Genomic DNA, 16412 nt, shown 5'->3' on the forward strand with positions numbered 1-16412 from the left:
CTTGCGTGCCATAGGTTTGCCATCGCTGCATTAGAGCAAGGGACCAGTTCTGCAGCTGCCCTTATTCTGACTTACAGCAGGGAATCTCAAATACAAGATTTAGAAAGAGGACCTGCTAGTATAACTATCTAAGATATGGGAAGGAATTTCTTACATCCTCTGGACTAAAGACGGCATAGTTCACGGTACTACGCAGTTTCCATAAGACCCATTCGGAGGTAAGGAAAGCCCATGGCTCGGCTGTTTCGATAGTTCTCCTCCTCCTTCTATATCCACTGCATGAACGGCTGAGATGGGGATAACATGTGAAGCAAAAATCAAATATAAGTTCGAGATGCATCATAAAAGACCACTCCTGGTATCTCTGTACCTTGTGTACAGCATGTACATTAAAATACTTAATTGCTGCCATCTTTCGCAGTTTCAGTCGCTGCTCTGGTCCCCCTCCTGGAGCATTTGACTGCAGCTGTGACCGGCAGCACCTCTGTTTGGACTGGAAGTCACTTTCTTAAAGTAAGTCTATGAAACTCAGAATGGGACTCTTATTGACTTGCATTAAGAAAGGAGCGAACAGTCTGCTGTGTGAGCCGACAGATGCAGGAGAGGGACCGGAGCAGTGCTGGAAATGGCAGAAGACTGCAACCGGTAACTGCACACGCTGCACCCAAATTACTCATGGCTAATGCAGGGGGGCATTAATTAGAAACCCTGGAGTGGTACTTTAGCGGTCCAAGTGTAATCCGTGCAGTCCTGATGTATATGGTTTACGTATCGCCGTCTTTTAGTGTCAGCCCTGCTGTTTTGAAGCATTTGGATACAGTAAGTGATCTGCCCACGCCGGACTGCACATCCGTTCCAGAAAAGCGCAAGAATGAGTCTCTTCAGAGGCTGCTAATGGAGGTGGAAGGAAAGCTGGACCTGCAGCAGCTGAAGCCAGACAGACATGCTCAGCAGGTATATATATGTTCACCTCATTGCTGTATACACATCCGCTGTCATACCAGCAGTCCAGCATCTCATTAATCTTTTTTTCTCAGTCTCTGCAGTCTCTCATCAACAACCTCAGTATTTCAGAAGATGAGTTAAAGCTCTCATTATATCATTCTCTTGCTCAGGTCTGTGATGTTCTTCATGTTTTATATTAGAGGCACATACTGTATATAAAATACTGAGAAAAAAAAACTTTTTTCTTTCATCCGGTGGAGATGCACATGTAGGAGTTGAGCCTGCAGAATCCACAATAGGTGTCAGATGGCATTTAAGTGGCTAGACAGGGAACTCTCTGAGATTGTGACTCGATTGCTGTAAGGTTTTCATGATATCCAGGGACCTAAAGAAGGTCCCAGGCCTGGTACTTTTCTAAGCCTTTTATGGTGCTGCAATAGAAAAAAGCGTGGCGCACGCTCAGAAACCTGAGCCTGCACCATCTGCAGCTGGAAGCGGCTGTAGTACACAACTGTCATCCTTCTGAAACCGCTCAGTGATTTACATAGATAGGGGGCTCCTTTTCTCGTATATGTAGAAGCACAACTTAAAGGTATTGTCCTGGACTTTAATATTGATGGCCTATCAATAGGATAGGTCTTCAGTGTCTAAGCTTTGTGATGTCGGCTGGAACTGCTCATTTATGGAGCTGCACAGCTCCGTCAACAGAATAGTGGCTGGGTACTGCACATCCACCCCCTTTTGATTTGAACACATATACAGTGCCTACAAGTAGTATTCAACCCCCTGCAGATTTAGCAGGTTTGATAAGATGCAAATAAGTTAGAGCCTTCAAACTTCACACAAGAGCAGGATTTATTAACAGATGCATAAATCTTACAAACCAAAAAGTTATGTTGCTCAGTTAAATTTTAATAAATTTTAAACATACAAGTGTGGGTCAATTATTATTCAACCCCTAGGTTTAATATTTTGTGGAATAACCCTTGTTTGCAATTACAGCTAATAATCGTCTTTTATAAGACCTGATCAGGCCGGCACAGGTCTCTGGAGTTATCTTGGCCCACTCCTCCATGCAGATCTTCTCCAAGTTATCTAGGTTCTTTGGGTGTCTCATGTGGACTTTAATCTTGAGCTCCTTCCACAAGTTTTCAATTGGGTTAAGGTCAGGAGACTGACTAGGCCACTCCAACACCTTGTTTTCTCGTTCGCCTTATTGGGGGACACAGAGACCATGGGTGTATGCTGCTGCCACTAGGAGGCTGACACTATGCACAAAAAAGTTAGCTCCTCCTCCGCCGTATACACCCCACCGACCGGCAGGAAATTCCTCAGTTTAGCTTAGTGTCAGTAGGAGGTGGACACGGGTCTTTTATTAGACCCATATCTACCTCAGTGTGCGTCGTTTCTTTGCAGGTTCCGGAGGGATACGGAGTGAACAGTCACATCCGTACTCCCACAAAGAGACTATGAGTACGGCGTGTACTGCCACCCCGTATCCTCATAGGTCTCCGGAGCAGGACCAGGAGCCTCGCACAATTAGGTGCCAGCCGCATGGACGGTCCTTGCCCCCCGCCTCCCACCATCTCGCCTACCAGAGCCTGAAGGTTGGATGAGGCGCGGATTTCATAGAGACAGACAGCGTGGGATTTTCAGGTACCTTTATTGTAAGGCCCCCTGCCTGGGTGAGTATGTCAGTCTTCCCCCGGCGTTTTCTCTTGGAGCGGTCGCCAGGGGGACCACGTTAGGGTCCCTGCACGCCCCGCATCCCCCCACGGTCACCGCATCCATGCAGGCCCCGGGTCTTCACGGGCCTCGTTCTGTGCTTCCCCCTTTTTTCCATCTTGGCAGGGGTAGCGCTGGGGTCGAGCAGTTCTGGGCAGGGACGCGGCCCGGTATTGCGACGCGTCTTCCGCGCCGACCCCCTGCTGACAGGCGGCCGCCGCAACTAATTTAGGCCCCGGCTTGTGTTCGGGCCTACCGCAGCGTCGCGGCCACGCCCCCCGCCCCTTTCTACTAAGCGGGCTTCACTCCCGCTCTCCCCAGGCCCTCCCCCCGCCTTTCCCTCTCCTGCCCAGCATATGGCTAGAGGGCAGCAATTATTAACCCTGCGAGGACCGCCCTTCCCCGGGACCCGCGCTTTTCTACAGGCAGGCGCCATCTTCACAGCCTGCCAGCCGGACGCAGCTGGACAGGCTCCCCAGCCCCTGTGCAGTTTCTGCAAGCAGCTTTTTGCCTCTTTGGGACGGCCAGCCGGACTTCTCCCTGATCTGCATCCCCGGACAGGTCGAGCAGCATCGCTTTTGGGGACACCGGACCGTGAGTAGTTCTGCACGGCAGACTGACCCTTCTCCGCCCTCTGTCCCCCAACCTTCCGGCACTACCTCAGGTTTTTCACAATGTCTATCCCTACGGCTGATCGTACCCGCTCTTCGGCCCTCCCCTGCACAGCCCGACGCCGCTCAGGAGCCATCCATAGCCCCAGGGGTGAGTGAGCCCCCCTTGCCGGGTTGGGCCTCCTCCCTATCACAGTCGGTGGCAGACCTCACCAAGGTGTCTCGGTCCCTAGTAGCCGTTCTGGATAAGTTGCCCTTAGGAGCTTCTGCGGGACCTAGCACGTCCCAGGACGTCCCATCTGAGCCAGCCAGTGTCAGTCGCAAGAGACCCAGGCAGGATCTCCAGGCGGAGTCCTCTCCTCGCCCTACCTCACCCCATACTCCCCAGCAGTCTCCCTCTCGGGCCTCCTCTCCCGAGTCAGGTGAAGCGCTTTCGGAATCTGAAGGGGTCTTAGAGCTGGATTCGGATCAGGATGCGAACATGAAGGTTACGGTGCAGAACCTCATTGCCGCGATTTACCATACCATCGACATCACTGACGCCCCTGCGAAATCCTCAGATCAGGAGGTTTCGTTCAGACGGGCGGAAACACCTTCCAGGGTGTTTCCCTTTCATTCCGAGTTTGGGAAGATTTTTACCAAGGAAAGGGAAGATCCGACTAGACGCTTTCAAAGAGGAAAGCGTCTCGGCGTGCTGTATCCGTTTGCTAAAGAGCTCACGGACAACTGGGCCGCTTCTCCTTCAGTGGACCCTCCCGTATCCAGACTCTCTAATAATACTGTTCTTCCGCTGTCGGGTGTAGCGTCTCTAAAAGATTCTAATGACAGAATCATAGAATCCCTAGCAAAGTCTGCCTTCGAGGCGGCATCTGTGGCGGTATGTCCAGTCTTTGCTTCATCTTGGGCAGCAAAGGCTATATCCGCTTGGGCAGAGGACCTTCGGCAGGGCATTCTGGATAAGGCACAACCGGAGCATTTGGCCGATCTCACCAATCAGATTTCCCATGCGGGGGATTATCTGCTTTCTGCTTCCTTGGATGCCGCATCTTGCGCGGTTCAGGCGTCAAGCAACATCGTGGCAATCCGACGTACAATTTGGCTCAAGGCCTGGCAGGCGGACTTGTCCTCTAAAAAGTCTGACTAATCTGCCTTTTCAAGGAGTGCGTCTCTTTGGGTCCCAATTGGACCAGATTATTAAGGACGCTACCGGAGGTACGAGTTCTCTTCTCCCCCAATCCAAGTCTCGCAGACCTCCTCCAAGGCGTCAGTTCCGTCCCTTTCTGTCTTTCCGCTGTTTCAATGCGGCGGAAAACCCTTCCAACCAGCAAAGGCCACAAGCACGCCAGGAAAGAAAGAAGGTCTCCTTCAGGCTCACTCCGTCCTGGCGGTCCCACTCTTCCCAGGGAAGACCACCCAGATCTAGATCTGGACGGTCTACGTCCGCATGACTATCATCGGTCTTCCGTGGGTCCCTTCCAATTGGGAGGTCGACTTCTTTTCTTCAGCGACGTCTGGTTCGCCTCAGTAGAGGACGCTTGGGTCAGAGAGGTTGTATCGACAGGATACAAAATAGAGTTCGTTTCTCTTCCACGGGATCGCTTCTTCCAATCCCGTCCGCCACGGGATCCTGCCTTGATCCCGGGGTTCGGTTCGGCCATCGCCTCTCTCCTCAGCTCCGGGGTGATTGTGCCCGTTCCCGAATTGGAACGATTCACAGGGTTTTATTTAAACCTGTTTGTGGTGCCGAAAAAGGACGGGGCGGTTCGACCCATCTTGGATCTCAAGTTACTAAACAAGAGAGTTCGCCTTCGCCACTTCCGGATGGAGTCGGTTTGCTCGGTGATTGCCTCCATGGAGGAGCAGGAATTCATGTGTTCCATAGACATCCATGATGCCTATCTACACGTGCCCATATTTCCCGGACATCCGAAGTTCCTGTGGTTTGCAATTCACCACGAACATTATCAGTTCGTTGCGCTCCCTTTCGGGCTCGCCACCGCTCCCAGGGTCTTCACGAAGATTATGGCGGCGTTGATGGCCTTGTTGAGGATCAGAGGTCTTGTTCTTTTTCCGTATCTCGACGATATTCTGATCAAGGCTCCCTCCTTTCATCAGGCCCGCCTAAGTGTGGCGATCGTTCTAGACACCCTGTCCAGTTTTGGGTGGATCGTCAACCGGAAAAGTCCTGTCTGATCCCTACTCAACGCCTTGTGTTTCTGGGCCTTCTTTTCGACACTCGTCGGTCAAGGGTATTTCTCCCACAAGACAAGATTCTTTCCCTGCAGCAGGGCGTCCGATCACTACAGATCGCACGGTTTTCATCTCTCAGGACAGCCATGAGGACTCTGGGGAAGATGGTGGCAGCAATAGAGGCAGTTCCCTTTGCCCAGTTTTCACGCCAGGCCCCTCCAGCAGGCCATTTTGTCCAGGTGGAACAGGTCGGCTCTGTCTCTGGATCGTCCGGTTCGTCTTTCATGCCGGATCAAGCGGTCTCTCAACTGGTGGTTGACGTCTCCCCTCATTCTCTCGGGGCGGTCCTTTCTTCCCAGATTGTCACAACGGACTCCAGCCTCATCGGCTGGGGTGCAGTGTTCCGCAATCACACTGTTCAGGGTCGATGGTCGACTCAGGAATCAGCTCTGCAGATCAATGTCCTAGAGATACTAGCGATCCTTCTGGCTCTCGTCCACTGGGAACGGCGCCTCAAGGGCCTGCCTGTCAGGATTCAAACAGACAATGCCACAGCGGTGGCGTATATCAACCGACAAGGGGGGACACGGAGTGTCTCAGCCCTGGCGGAAGTGTCCAGAATTCTTCAATGGGCAGAGACCTTTGTTCCAACAATTTCCGCGGTTCACATTCCCGGCGTGGACAACTGGGCCGCCGATTTTCTAAGCTGCGAGGGTCTCGCGGCAGGGGAATGGTCCCTACATCCGGAGGTGTTTCATCTGCTCTGCCGTCGGTGGGGAACCCCGGGCGTAGACCTCATGGCGTCTCTCCTCAAAAGGAAGGTACCACAATTCGTGTCCAGGTCTCGGGACCCCCTGGCAGGGGGCGCCGACGCTCTGGCCGCTCCTTGGTCACAGTTCGAGCTCCCCTACCTGTTCCCTCCCTTGCCTCTTCTTCCCAAGCTGTTGAAGAAAATCAAGGCAGAAGGGATTCCAGTCGTCCTCATCGCCCCGAATTGGCCCAGAAGGTCTTGCTTCGCGGACATTGTCAACCTTCTCGCGGACGCCCCCTGGAAGCTTCCCGACAGGGCAGATCTGCTGTCGCAAGGCCCGATTTGCCACCCCAATTCTCGGTCGCTCAATTTAACGGCGTGGCTGTTGAGACCGAGGTTTTGAAACGGGCAGGATTCTCTGATCGAGTGATTCATACCATGATCCGCGCCAGAAAGCCTTCCTCTTCCAAGATCTATTACCGTACTTGGAAAGCCTATTTCTCCTGGTGTGAGGCCAATGACATTGCGGCCATGGTTTTTTCGCTTCCTTCTGTTCTGGCGTTTCTTCAGACAGGGCTGGATGCGGGGCTTGCTCTCAGTTCCTTAAGGGTCAAGTTTCGGCACTGTCCATTTTACTTCAGAAGACGCTGGCCTCCCGGCCCCAGGTCAAAACCTTTCTTCAGGGTGTGGCTCACACGGTTCCTCCGTACCGAGCGCCCGTGGATCCTTGGGATCTTAATTTCGTTCTTGGGGTTCTGCAAGGTCCTCCTTTTGAACCTCTCAGGGATGTTTCCCTGCCCTCCTTTCTTGGAAGGTGGCCTTTCTGGTGGCCATTACTTCCATCCGACGTGTGTCGGAATTAGCGGCCCTTTCTTGCCACTCTCCCTTCTTGGTACTTCATCAGGACAAGGTAGTTCTGCGGCCTCCGCCCTCTTTCCTTCCGAAGGTGGTATCTTCGTTTCACCTCAATGAGGACATTGTTCTGCCATCCTTCTGCCCGAGCCCAGCTCATCCTCGGGAGCGATCCTTGAACAAGCTGGACCTGGTCAGGGCATTGAGAGTCTATCTAGCCAGGACATCTTCCTTGCGGAAGTCAGACTCTCTGTTTATCATTCCAGACGGTGCAAGGAAAGGTCACCCAGCCTCAAAGGCCACTATTGCTCGCTGGATCAGATCGGCAATTTTGGAGGCATACCGGGTCAAGCATCGTGCAGCTCCTTCAGGGATCAGAGCGCACTCTACCCGGGTGGTGGGTGCCTCCTGGGCGGTGCGCCACAGAGCTTCCGCGCTGCAGCTTTGCAAAGCTGCAACGTGGTCGTCGGTTCACACTTTTGTGAAATTCTACAGGGTCCACACCTATGCTTCGGCGGACGCCAGCCTAGGTAGAAGGATTCTGCAGGCCGCGGTGGTGAGTCCACTGGCCTGATGGAAGTTTGTTTCCCACCCCAGGGACTGCTTTGGGACGTCCCATGGTCTCTGTGTCCCCCAATAAGGCGAACGAGAAAACAGGATTTTTTGGGTTGCTTACCGTAAAATCTGTTTCTCGGAGCCTTCATTGGGGGACACAGCACCCTCCCATGTTCTACAACTCCTGTTCTTATGTTTGTCGATTGGTTACAGTTGAGTTGTTCGTTCTGTTTTCAATCTATTCCGTTACTTCTACTGCTTTCTCACTAACTGAGGAATTTCCTGCCGGTCGGTGGGGTGTATACGGCGGAGGAGGAGCTAACTTTTTTGTGCATAGTGTCATCCTCCTAGTGGCAGCAGCATACACCCATGGTCTCTGTGTCCCCCAATGAAGGCTCCGAGAAACAGATTTTACGGTAAGCAACCCAAAAAATCCTGTTTTTTTTGCCTTTTGAACCAGGCCTTGGTTTTCTTGGCTGTGTGCTTTGTGTCGTCTTGTTGGAAGATGAAATGACGACCCAAGATCCTTGATGGAGGAGCGGAGGTTCTTGGCCAAAATCTCCAGGTAGGCCGTGCTATCCATCTTCCCATGGATGCGGACCAGATGGCCAGGCCCCTTGGCTGAGAAACAGCCCCACAGCATGATGCTGTCACCACCATGCTTGACTGTAGGGATGGTATTCTTGGGGTCGTATGCAGTGCCATCCAGTCTCCAAACGTCACGTGTGTGGTTGGCACCAAAGATCTCGATCTTGGTCTCATCAGACCAGAGAACCTTGAACCAGTCTGTCTCAGAGTCCTCCAAGTGATCATGAGCAAACTGTAGACGAGCCTTGACATAACGCTTTGAAAGTAAAGGTACCTTACGGGCTCGTCTGGAACGGAGACCATTGCGGTGGAGTACGTTACTTATGGTATTGACTGAAACCAATGTCCCCACTGCCATGAGATCTTCCCGGAGCTCCTTCCTTGTTGTCCTTGGGTTAGCCTTGACTCTTCGGACAAGCCTGGCCTCGGCACGGGAGGAAACTTTCAAAGGCTGTCCAGGCCGTGGAAGGCTAATAGTAGTTCCATAAGCCTTCCACTTCCGGATGATGCTCTCAACAGTGGAGACAGGTAGGCCCAACTCCTTGGAAAGGGTTTTGTACCCCTTGCCAGCCTTGTGACCCTCCACGATCTTGTCTCTGATGGCCATGGAATGCTCCTTTTGTCTTTCCCATGTTGACCATGTATGAGTGCTGTTCACAAGTTTGGGGAGGGTCTTAAATAGTCAGAAAAGGCTGGAAAAAGAGATAATTAATCCAACATGTGAAGCTCATTGTTCTTTGTGCCTGAAATACTTCTTAATACTTTAGGGGAACCAAACTGAATTCTGGTGGTTTGAGGGGTTGAATAATAAATGACCCTCTGAATAAACTTTTCACAATTTAAAAAAAAAAAATTACACAAAGAAATAACATTCTTTTTTGCTGCAGTGCATTTCACACTTCCAGGCTGATCTACAGTCCAAATGTCACAATGCCAAGTTAATTCCGAATGTGTAAACCTGCTAAATCTGCAGGGGGTTGAATACTACTTGTAGGCACTGTACAGTCATATGTTAAAGTTTGGGCACCCCTATTAATGTTACCCTTTTTTCTTTATAACAATTTTGGTTTTTGCAACAGCTATTTCAGTTTCATATATCTAATAACTGATGGACTCAGTTATATTTCTGGATTCAAATGAGGTTTATTGTACTAACAGAAAATGTGCAATCTGCATTTAAACAACATTTGCCTGGTGCAAAAGTATGGGCACCTCAGCATAAAAGTGACATTAATATTTCGTAGATCCTCCATTTGCAAAAATAACAGCCTCTAGTCGCTTCCTGTAGCTATTAATGAGTTCCTGGATGAAGGTATTTGTGACCATTCCTGTTTACAAAACAATTCCAGTTCAGTTAAGTTTGATGGTCGCCGAGCATGGACAGCCCGCTTCAAATCATCCCACAGATGTTCAATGATATTCAGGTCTGGGGACTGGGATGACCATTCCAGAACATTTCAATTGTTCCTCTGCATGAATGCCTGAGTAGATTTGGAGCGGTGTTTTGGATCATTGTCTTGCTGAAATATCCATCCCCTGCGTAACTTCAACTTCATCACTGATTCTTGCACATTATTGTCAAGAATCTGCTGATACTGAGTTGAATCCATGCGACCCTCAACTTTAACAAGATTCCCGGTGCCGGCATTGGCCACACAGCCGCAAAGCATGATGGAACCTCCACCAATTTTTACTGTGGGTAGAAAGTGTTTTTCTTGGAATGCTGTGTTTTTTAGCCTCCATGCATAACGCCTTTTTGTATGACCAAACAACTCAATCTTTGTTTCATCAGTCCACAGGACCTTCTTCCAAAATGTAACTGGCTTGTCCAAATGTGCTTTTGCATACCTCAGGCGACTCTGTTTGTGGCGTGCTTGCAGAAACGGCTTCTTTCGCATCACTCTCCCATACAGCTTCTCCTTGTGCAAAGTGCGCTGTATTGTTGACCGATGCACAGTGACACCATCTGCAGCAAGATGATGCTGCAGGTCTTTGGAGGTGGTCTGTGGATTGTCCTTGACTGTTCTCACCATTCTTCTTCTCTGCCTTTCTGATATTTTTCTTGGCCTGCCACTTCTGGGCTTAACAAGAACTGTACCTGTGTTCTTCCATTTCCTTACTATGTTCCTCACAGTGGAAACTGACAGGTTAAATCTCTGAGACAACTTTTTGTATCCTTCCCCTGAAAAGCTATGTTGATTTGTTTTCAGATCATTTGAGAGTTGTTTTGAGGAGCCCATGATGCCACTCTTCATAGAAGAATCAAATAGGAGAACTACTTGCAAGTGGCCACCTTAAATACCTTTTCTCATGATTTGATACACCTGGCTATGAAGTTCAAAGCTCAATGAGGTTACAAAACCAATTTAGTGCTTCAGGAAGTCAGTAAAAAGTAGTTAGGAGTGTTCAAATCAAGAAAATAAGGGTGCCCATACTTTTGCACCGGTCAAGTTTTGTTTAAATGCAGATTGCACATTTTCTGTTAGTACAATAAACCTCATTTGAATCCAGAAATATAACTGAATCCATCAGTTATTAGATATATGAAACTGAAATAGCTGTTGCAAAAACCAAAATTGTTATAAAGAAAAAAGGTTAACATTAATAGGGGTGCCCAAACTTTAACATATGACTGTATATACCCCCAGATGATATTAAAGGGGTTGTCCACTAATCAGGACATCCCCTTTTTTAAATACTATATTCCCTAGTGTAAAATAAAAACAGCAGATACTCATCAGCACATGTCTGCGTGGGCTGGAGTGACATTAATATGCTGTAACGGGATGCAATTCTCATATTTCCTTTGAATTTCTGAAGTTTGGAAGTGTGAGTAAGCGGCACATCTACGACCGCTAATTGGTGCTAATGCGCTCCTGTGACAAAACAAACAGGATTCCTGGTACGACATCACTGGAAAGACGCCGGTGTGGGAGGTGATTATCTGCTGTTTTTTTATTTTAGTCTGGGACGTAAAATACTAGTAGTAGACGACCCCCTTTAGAAGGAAAAAAAAAAAGTTTTGCCTCTGGAATTGCCCCTCCGAGGTGTGAATGATGCAGCACCACTGCTGACGAGGACCAGTCCTACTATGGGATCATTGCTATAATACTCCGGACTAAATACCTCTCTTCTGCATAACTGTGGCATGATATAAGGAGCACGGTTTAATATGTCAGTTTTCTTTCAGCCAGCAGGTCCGGTGTGGTCCGTTCTGAATGAGGCAGCTCTGTATTGGCGAGCTATAGGAAACTGTACACAAGCCATCGCTTGCCTGCGCAAAGCCTTGAACATGGCTCCAGCCCACCACCAACATATCCCACTGGTGAATCTAGCCAACTTCCTAATGCACCACGGACTTCACCTGGATGCCAGTAAATTATTAGTACAAGCAAGGACCTCTGAGCTCCCTGAGGTGAGTGCACAGATTATACATGTTGCAGAATCCCCTTTTATGCAAACTTCTATGTCCCCTTTTTGACAGGCAGAGTGGATCCATTCTCTGGGGCCTACTCCGTGAGTAATAGGGCAGTTCAAAATAGTCAGATCCCGACCAATCCGTCTCGTCTATCCAGTGCATATACAATGTGCCGTCATCACTTTGCCATTTGTGGGGTGATGCGGTCACATTCACACCTGCAGATTTTGAGCCAAACACCAGAGTTAATACAAATAATTAAGACGTGCATACTGCTTCTTTTATAATTCTTTCCTTACTGTAACTATAGAAAAGAATGGCACGTGATGTCAGATCTCCTCCATGTAGGATCTTTTCTGACTGTTTTAGATGCGTGGAGCAAACATTTACTTTTTAGTGAATTTTTGAAACGTGCAGTTTTTGTTTTTTTTTTTGGGGGGGGGAGGGGGGGGGGGGTTACACGTTCCTCAGAGAACCATAGCTAAGAAAAAAGTTATCCAGACAGAATCAAGTACATGATGCTTGCAAAAGGAAACTTAAGGTACATACTCCGATAGTGTTGTATTCCTGAAAAGACCAAAGATATTGCGGCTGATTTACAAAAACTGTTGAACTATTAGACAGTCTAGACTAAAATTGCACTCTCTTAAAATCCGCCACATATATCAGAGTAGACCTGGCACTGTCTAGTCTCATTTTACACCATTTCTTGGCTTTTTTTACACAATTTGTCAAAACTTGAACATGTTGGACAAAAAAAAAACACGGTAAATGATATTTAACCTTTCACAACCAATGATGCACATGTACGTCATCACCCGTCTATGGCTGATTTAATCATCATGTCCCATGTGACTGTTTTATTTTTTTTGGGTGCAAGTCTAGCCAGATTTCCGGTGCACTTAGCGTAGGTATTCAGTCCCACTGGGTGTAGTGCATTTTGTATTTTAGCATAGACGTAAGTAACATCTGACTGCAAAATGAGAAAGTAAAAAAGCACAAAACGTAAAATAAAAAAAAACACGAAAATGTGATGGATGCAAACAAGAAGTATGTCTTTTTCTTTATAGGGTTATTCTGATGAATGATGCATTTACTGACTGTAGATTCTGTGACTAATGCATCATGCTTCATCTCCAGCCTCTGGCACTGCTGAGCCTGGGGAACGCTTACCTGTCCCTGAACAACCTGTCTGCCGCTTTACAAGTCTTCCGTGCTGCTCTGGATCTGAACAGAGGATGTCCAGAGTGTAGAGCGAGCCTGCAAATAATCCGGTGCCTACAGCTGTACCCCCTCCTGTACAACACCTCGTCCTCCGTCTGCAGCGGTAAGCATACATCCGGGTCTCCGCTCACAGATATTGTCACGTAACCTATAATCCTTCATCTCTTCTCGATCACACTGCACAATCTCACTGCTTGGATGCAAATAAATGCTGCAAATCAACAATTGCTTCTTGTTCATCACTTTGACTTTGCAAAATCGGGTTGTTAGCAAAATTTGCAAAATTTATGCTTTTAACAATAAACCAATAAAACGAGCAATGTAAACAGCTGAACATAACTCATATAAGTGGTTTCACCAAATTCAACACAAAATGCTGCTTTCATTGACTACTGCAGTCTCAATTATTTGTAGTGCTTAGTAGAGCTCCTCTGGCTGTTATAAAGACCTGCTGGAAAAGTGAAACATAGACGAAGCAACTTCTGGCAGCGTACCTGAGGCATATTAGCCTATTCCTCATAGGCAAAGGCCTCTGGCTCTAGGTTTTGCAGCTGCCTTCTTTACACCTCACTAAAGCTGTTTTGTTGGGTACTAGTCAAGCGACTGTGACAGGCCGGTGAAGATCCTTCCAGGAGTTCTGAAAATCGAATGTTCCTGCTGAAGAGAGAGAGAAGGAATCAGAGTTCACAAACTCAGTTATTGGAAAACGGGCTACACTACCCTGGACATGGCAGAAAGAGGAGGCCATGACTGCGACCAGAGGCAATAAGGTTAAAGGATTGCAAAAGACTTGCAGCAATATTAGAGGCATGAGGTCAAATGATTGCAAAAGACCTGCAGCAGTATTTGTTGGCAGCAAGCACTGGGGGTTCAGCTTGCACAGGAAGCCGCATATTAAACAGTGAATGTCTCCATGCCTGAACTCCAAGATGTCTCCTCGAATAACCCAAAACATGAAAATTTGCTTCCAGTATGCTCAAAACCATGGAAACAATCACAGAATCTGGGATTTCTGTTCTGTGGAGCAAAACTAGAACTTTTCTATCCTCAGCGGTTGTCTGAAGGAGGAAGAATCAAGTATACCCTGAAAATAACACCCTGCCTACAGTGAAGCATGGCGGTGGCTCAGTGATGCCTAAAGGATGGCACTGGCTCACTGATGCCTACAGTGAAGCGTGGCGGAGGCTCAGTGATACCTACAGTTAAGCATTGTGGTGGCTCGGTGGTACCTATTAAGCATGGCGGATGCTTGGTGATGCCTGCCATGAAGCATGGCGGGGGCTCTGGAATGCCTACAGTGAAGGATGGCAGTGGCTCAGTGATGCATGATAGGGGTTTGGCGATGCCTACAGTGAAGGATGGCAGTAGTTCAGTGATGCCTACAGTGATGCAAGGGGTGGGGGCTCAGTGGTGATCAGGGTCTGCTTGGTATTGTGTGGAGGCAAAGATGGTTTCAACCAAGTATCAGGTAATTATAGAAGAAAATATTATTCCTTCTGTGAGAAAGATGAAGATTAAGTGTCATTGGATCTTCCAACAGGCCGTCACGAGGGAATGTCACATGGGTCCTGCTCCCAGGACTATAGTGTAGGGTGACATAATGTACAGTAGTCGGCCCTTACTAGTCTTCATTCCTGGTCACTAACAGCATTACATTGCTTTGGTGGCCATTTCTCCAAAGTGTTACAGGAACCTTTTTCAAAATGGCACCCCCAGGGCATAGGTTGCTGGTGATGCTGTGAGCCTCCTGTATATCCTAAACCTGCTCGACAGGCTGCAGCGTCTCCAGACTTGTCTCCCATCACGCACATCGGGGACGTTATTGGTCGGTGATTACACAGGAGCTGTCAATAGAGGATCTTGATGATTTGCCCAAGTGCATTCAGAGGGAGAACCTTCCTCAGACAACCATTAATAAACCTCAGTGATAGCAGCCAAGGCTGCTGGGATTTCTGCATGTGGCTCATACTTCAGACTGAGGAAATTGTGATGTTTTTTTTTGTTTCCATTTTTCCATCATTTGCAAATCGGTAACGCCTCCATCCTGTGATTTCCATCATTATACAGTTTTTCTTAAAAGTTTTTTTAATTAGAGTGTAATTTCATTTTTCTGGTTTCATTGGTTTATTGCAATAATCAAAGTTTATATTTCTTACTGTTAAACTAATTTTGCAGTGGTGGTGGGGGGCAATTGTGATCGGGTGTACACTCTAAGAGACTGTTTTTTGTTCTTTGTTAGATCTGGCAAAAACAGGATTTTTGGTTGCTTACCGTAAAATCTGTTTCCAAGAGCCTTCATTGGGGGACACGGGAACCATGGGTATATGCTGCTGCCACTAGGCGCTGACACTATGCACATAAAAAAGTTAGCTCCTCCTCCGCAGTATACACCCCACCGACTGCAGTAAATTAATCAGTTAGTGAGAAAGCAGTAGGAGAAGCAACAGAATAGAGAACAGACAACTGTAACCGTAACACACAGGACAAATAACAGGAGTTGTAAAACATGGGAGGGTGCTGTGTCCCCTGCCTAGGCTGGCGTCCGCCGAAGCGTAGGTGTGGACCTAGCAAAATTTTGCGAATAGAAGACCAGGTTGCAGCCTTGCAAAGCTGCAGCGCGGAAGCCTTGTGGTGCACCGCCCAGGAGGTGCCCCCTGCCCGAGTAGAGTGAGCCTTAACCCCAGGAGGGGGCACTCTGATCATGACTCGGTAAGTCTCCAAAATTGCCGATCTGATCCAGAGAGCAATAGCCGCCTTGGAGGCCGGCAGGCCTTTTCGCGCACCATCCGGAATGACGAAAAGGGAGTCTGTCTTCTGGAAAAAAGCCGTTCTACCCAAATAGACCTCCATCGTCCTGAATAGGTATAGCTTGTTCAAGGAGAAGTCCAGAGGATGAATTGGACCGGGACAAAAGGAAGGTAAAACGATGTCCTCATTTAGGAAAGCGGATACCACCTTTGGACGGAAGGATGGCGGAGGCCGCAGAACCACCTTATCCTGGTGAAGTACCCAAAGGGGGGAGCAACAAGGGTCCCAACTCCGAGACGCGCCGGTGGAGGTGATGGCCACGAGAAAGGCCACTTTCCAGGAGAGAGAGGACAGGGAAACTTCCTTGAGAGGTTTAAAGGGCGTGCCCTGTAAGGCCTCTAAGACTAGATTGAGATCCCAGGGATCCACGAGAGCCTGACACGGGAGTGCTGCATGAGCTATCCCCTGAAGAAAAGTCTTGACCTGCAGTTGCTAGGATAACGTCTTCTGGAAAAGAATGGCAAGCGCAGATACTTGACCCTTTAGATAACTAAGGGCAAGACCCGTGTCCAGGCCCACCTGGAGGAATGCTAGAATAGAAGGGAATGAAAAGGACATAGGCGGGATGTGATTGGACTTGCACCAACTGAAATAGGCCTTCCACGTGCGATAGTATATTCTGGAAGACGAGGGCTTCCTAGCCCGGATCATTGTGTGAATTACCCGATCTGGAAAACCTGACTCTTTCAGAACCGCGTTTTCAACTGCCACGCCGTCCAATTAAGCGACCGAGAACTGGGGTGGC

The 16412-nt window shown here is 48.6% G+C and overlaps 1 protein-coding gene across 2 annotated transcripts in view; it reads left to right on the plus strand.

Moving 5' to 3' along the window:
* The window catches only part of TTC17 (tetratricopeptide repeat domain 17), an 84115-nt gene that overhangs the window by 45640 nt on the left and 22063 nt on the right, over positions 1-16412 (plus strand). For both annotated transcript variants that reach the window (XM_073578549.1, XM_073578550.1), the window contains exons 13-16: positions 786-954; positions 1038-1115; positions 11408-11632; positions 12776-12962. In XM_073578549.1, the coding sequence (XP_073434650.1) occupies positions 786-954; positions 1038-1115; positions 11408-11632; positions 12776-12962 (659 nt within the window). The remainder of the gene's footprint in view (positions 1-785; positions 955-1037; positions 1116-11407; positions 11633-12775; positions 12963-16412) is intronic.

Source organism: Dendrobates tinctorius, unplaced genomic scaffold, assembly GCF_039654945.1.
Source record: "Dendrobates tinctorius isolate UK_male_01 unplaced genomic scaffold, ASM3965494v1 ptg000059l, whole genome shotgun sequence".
Classification (NCBI taxonomy): Eukaryota; Metazoa; Chordata; class Amphibia; order Anura; family Dendrobatidae; genus Dendrobates; species Dendrobates tinctorius.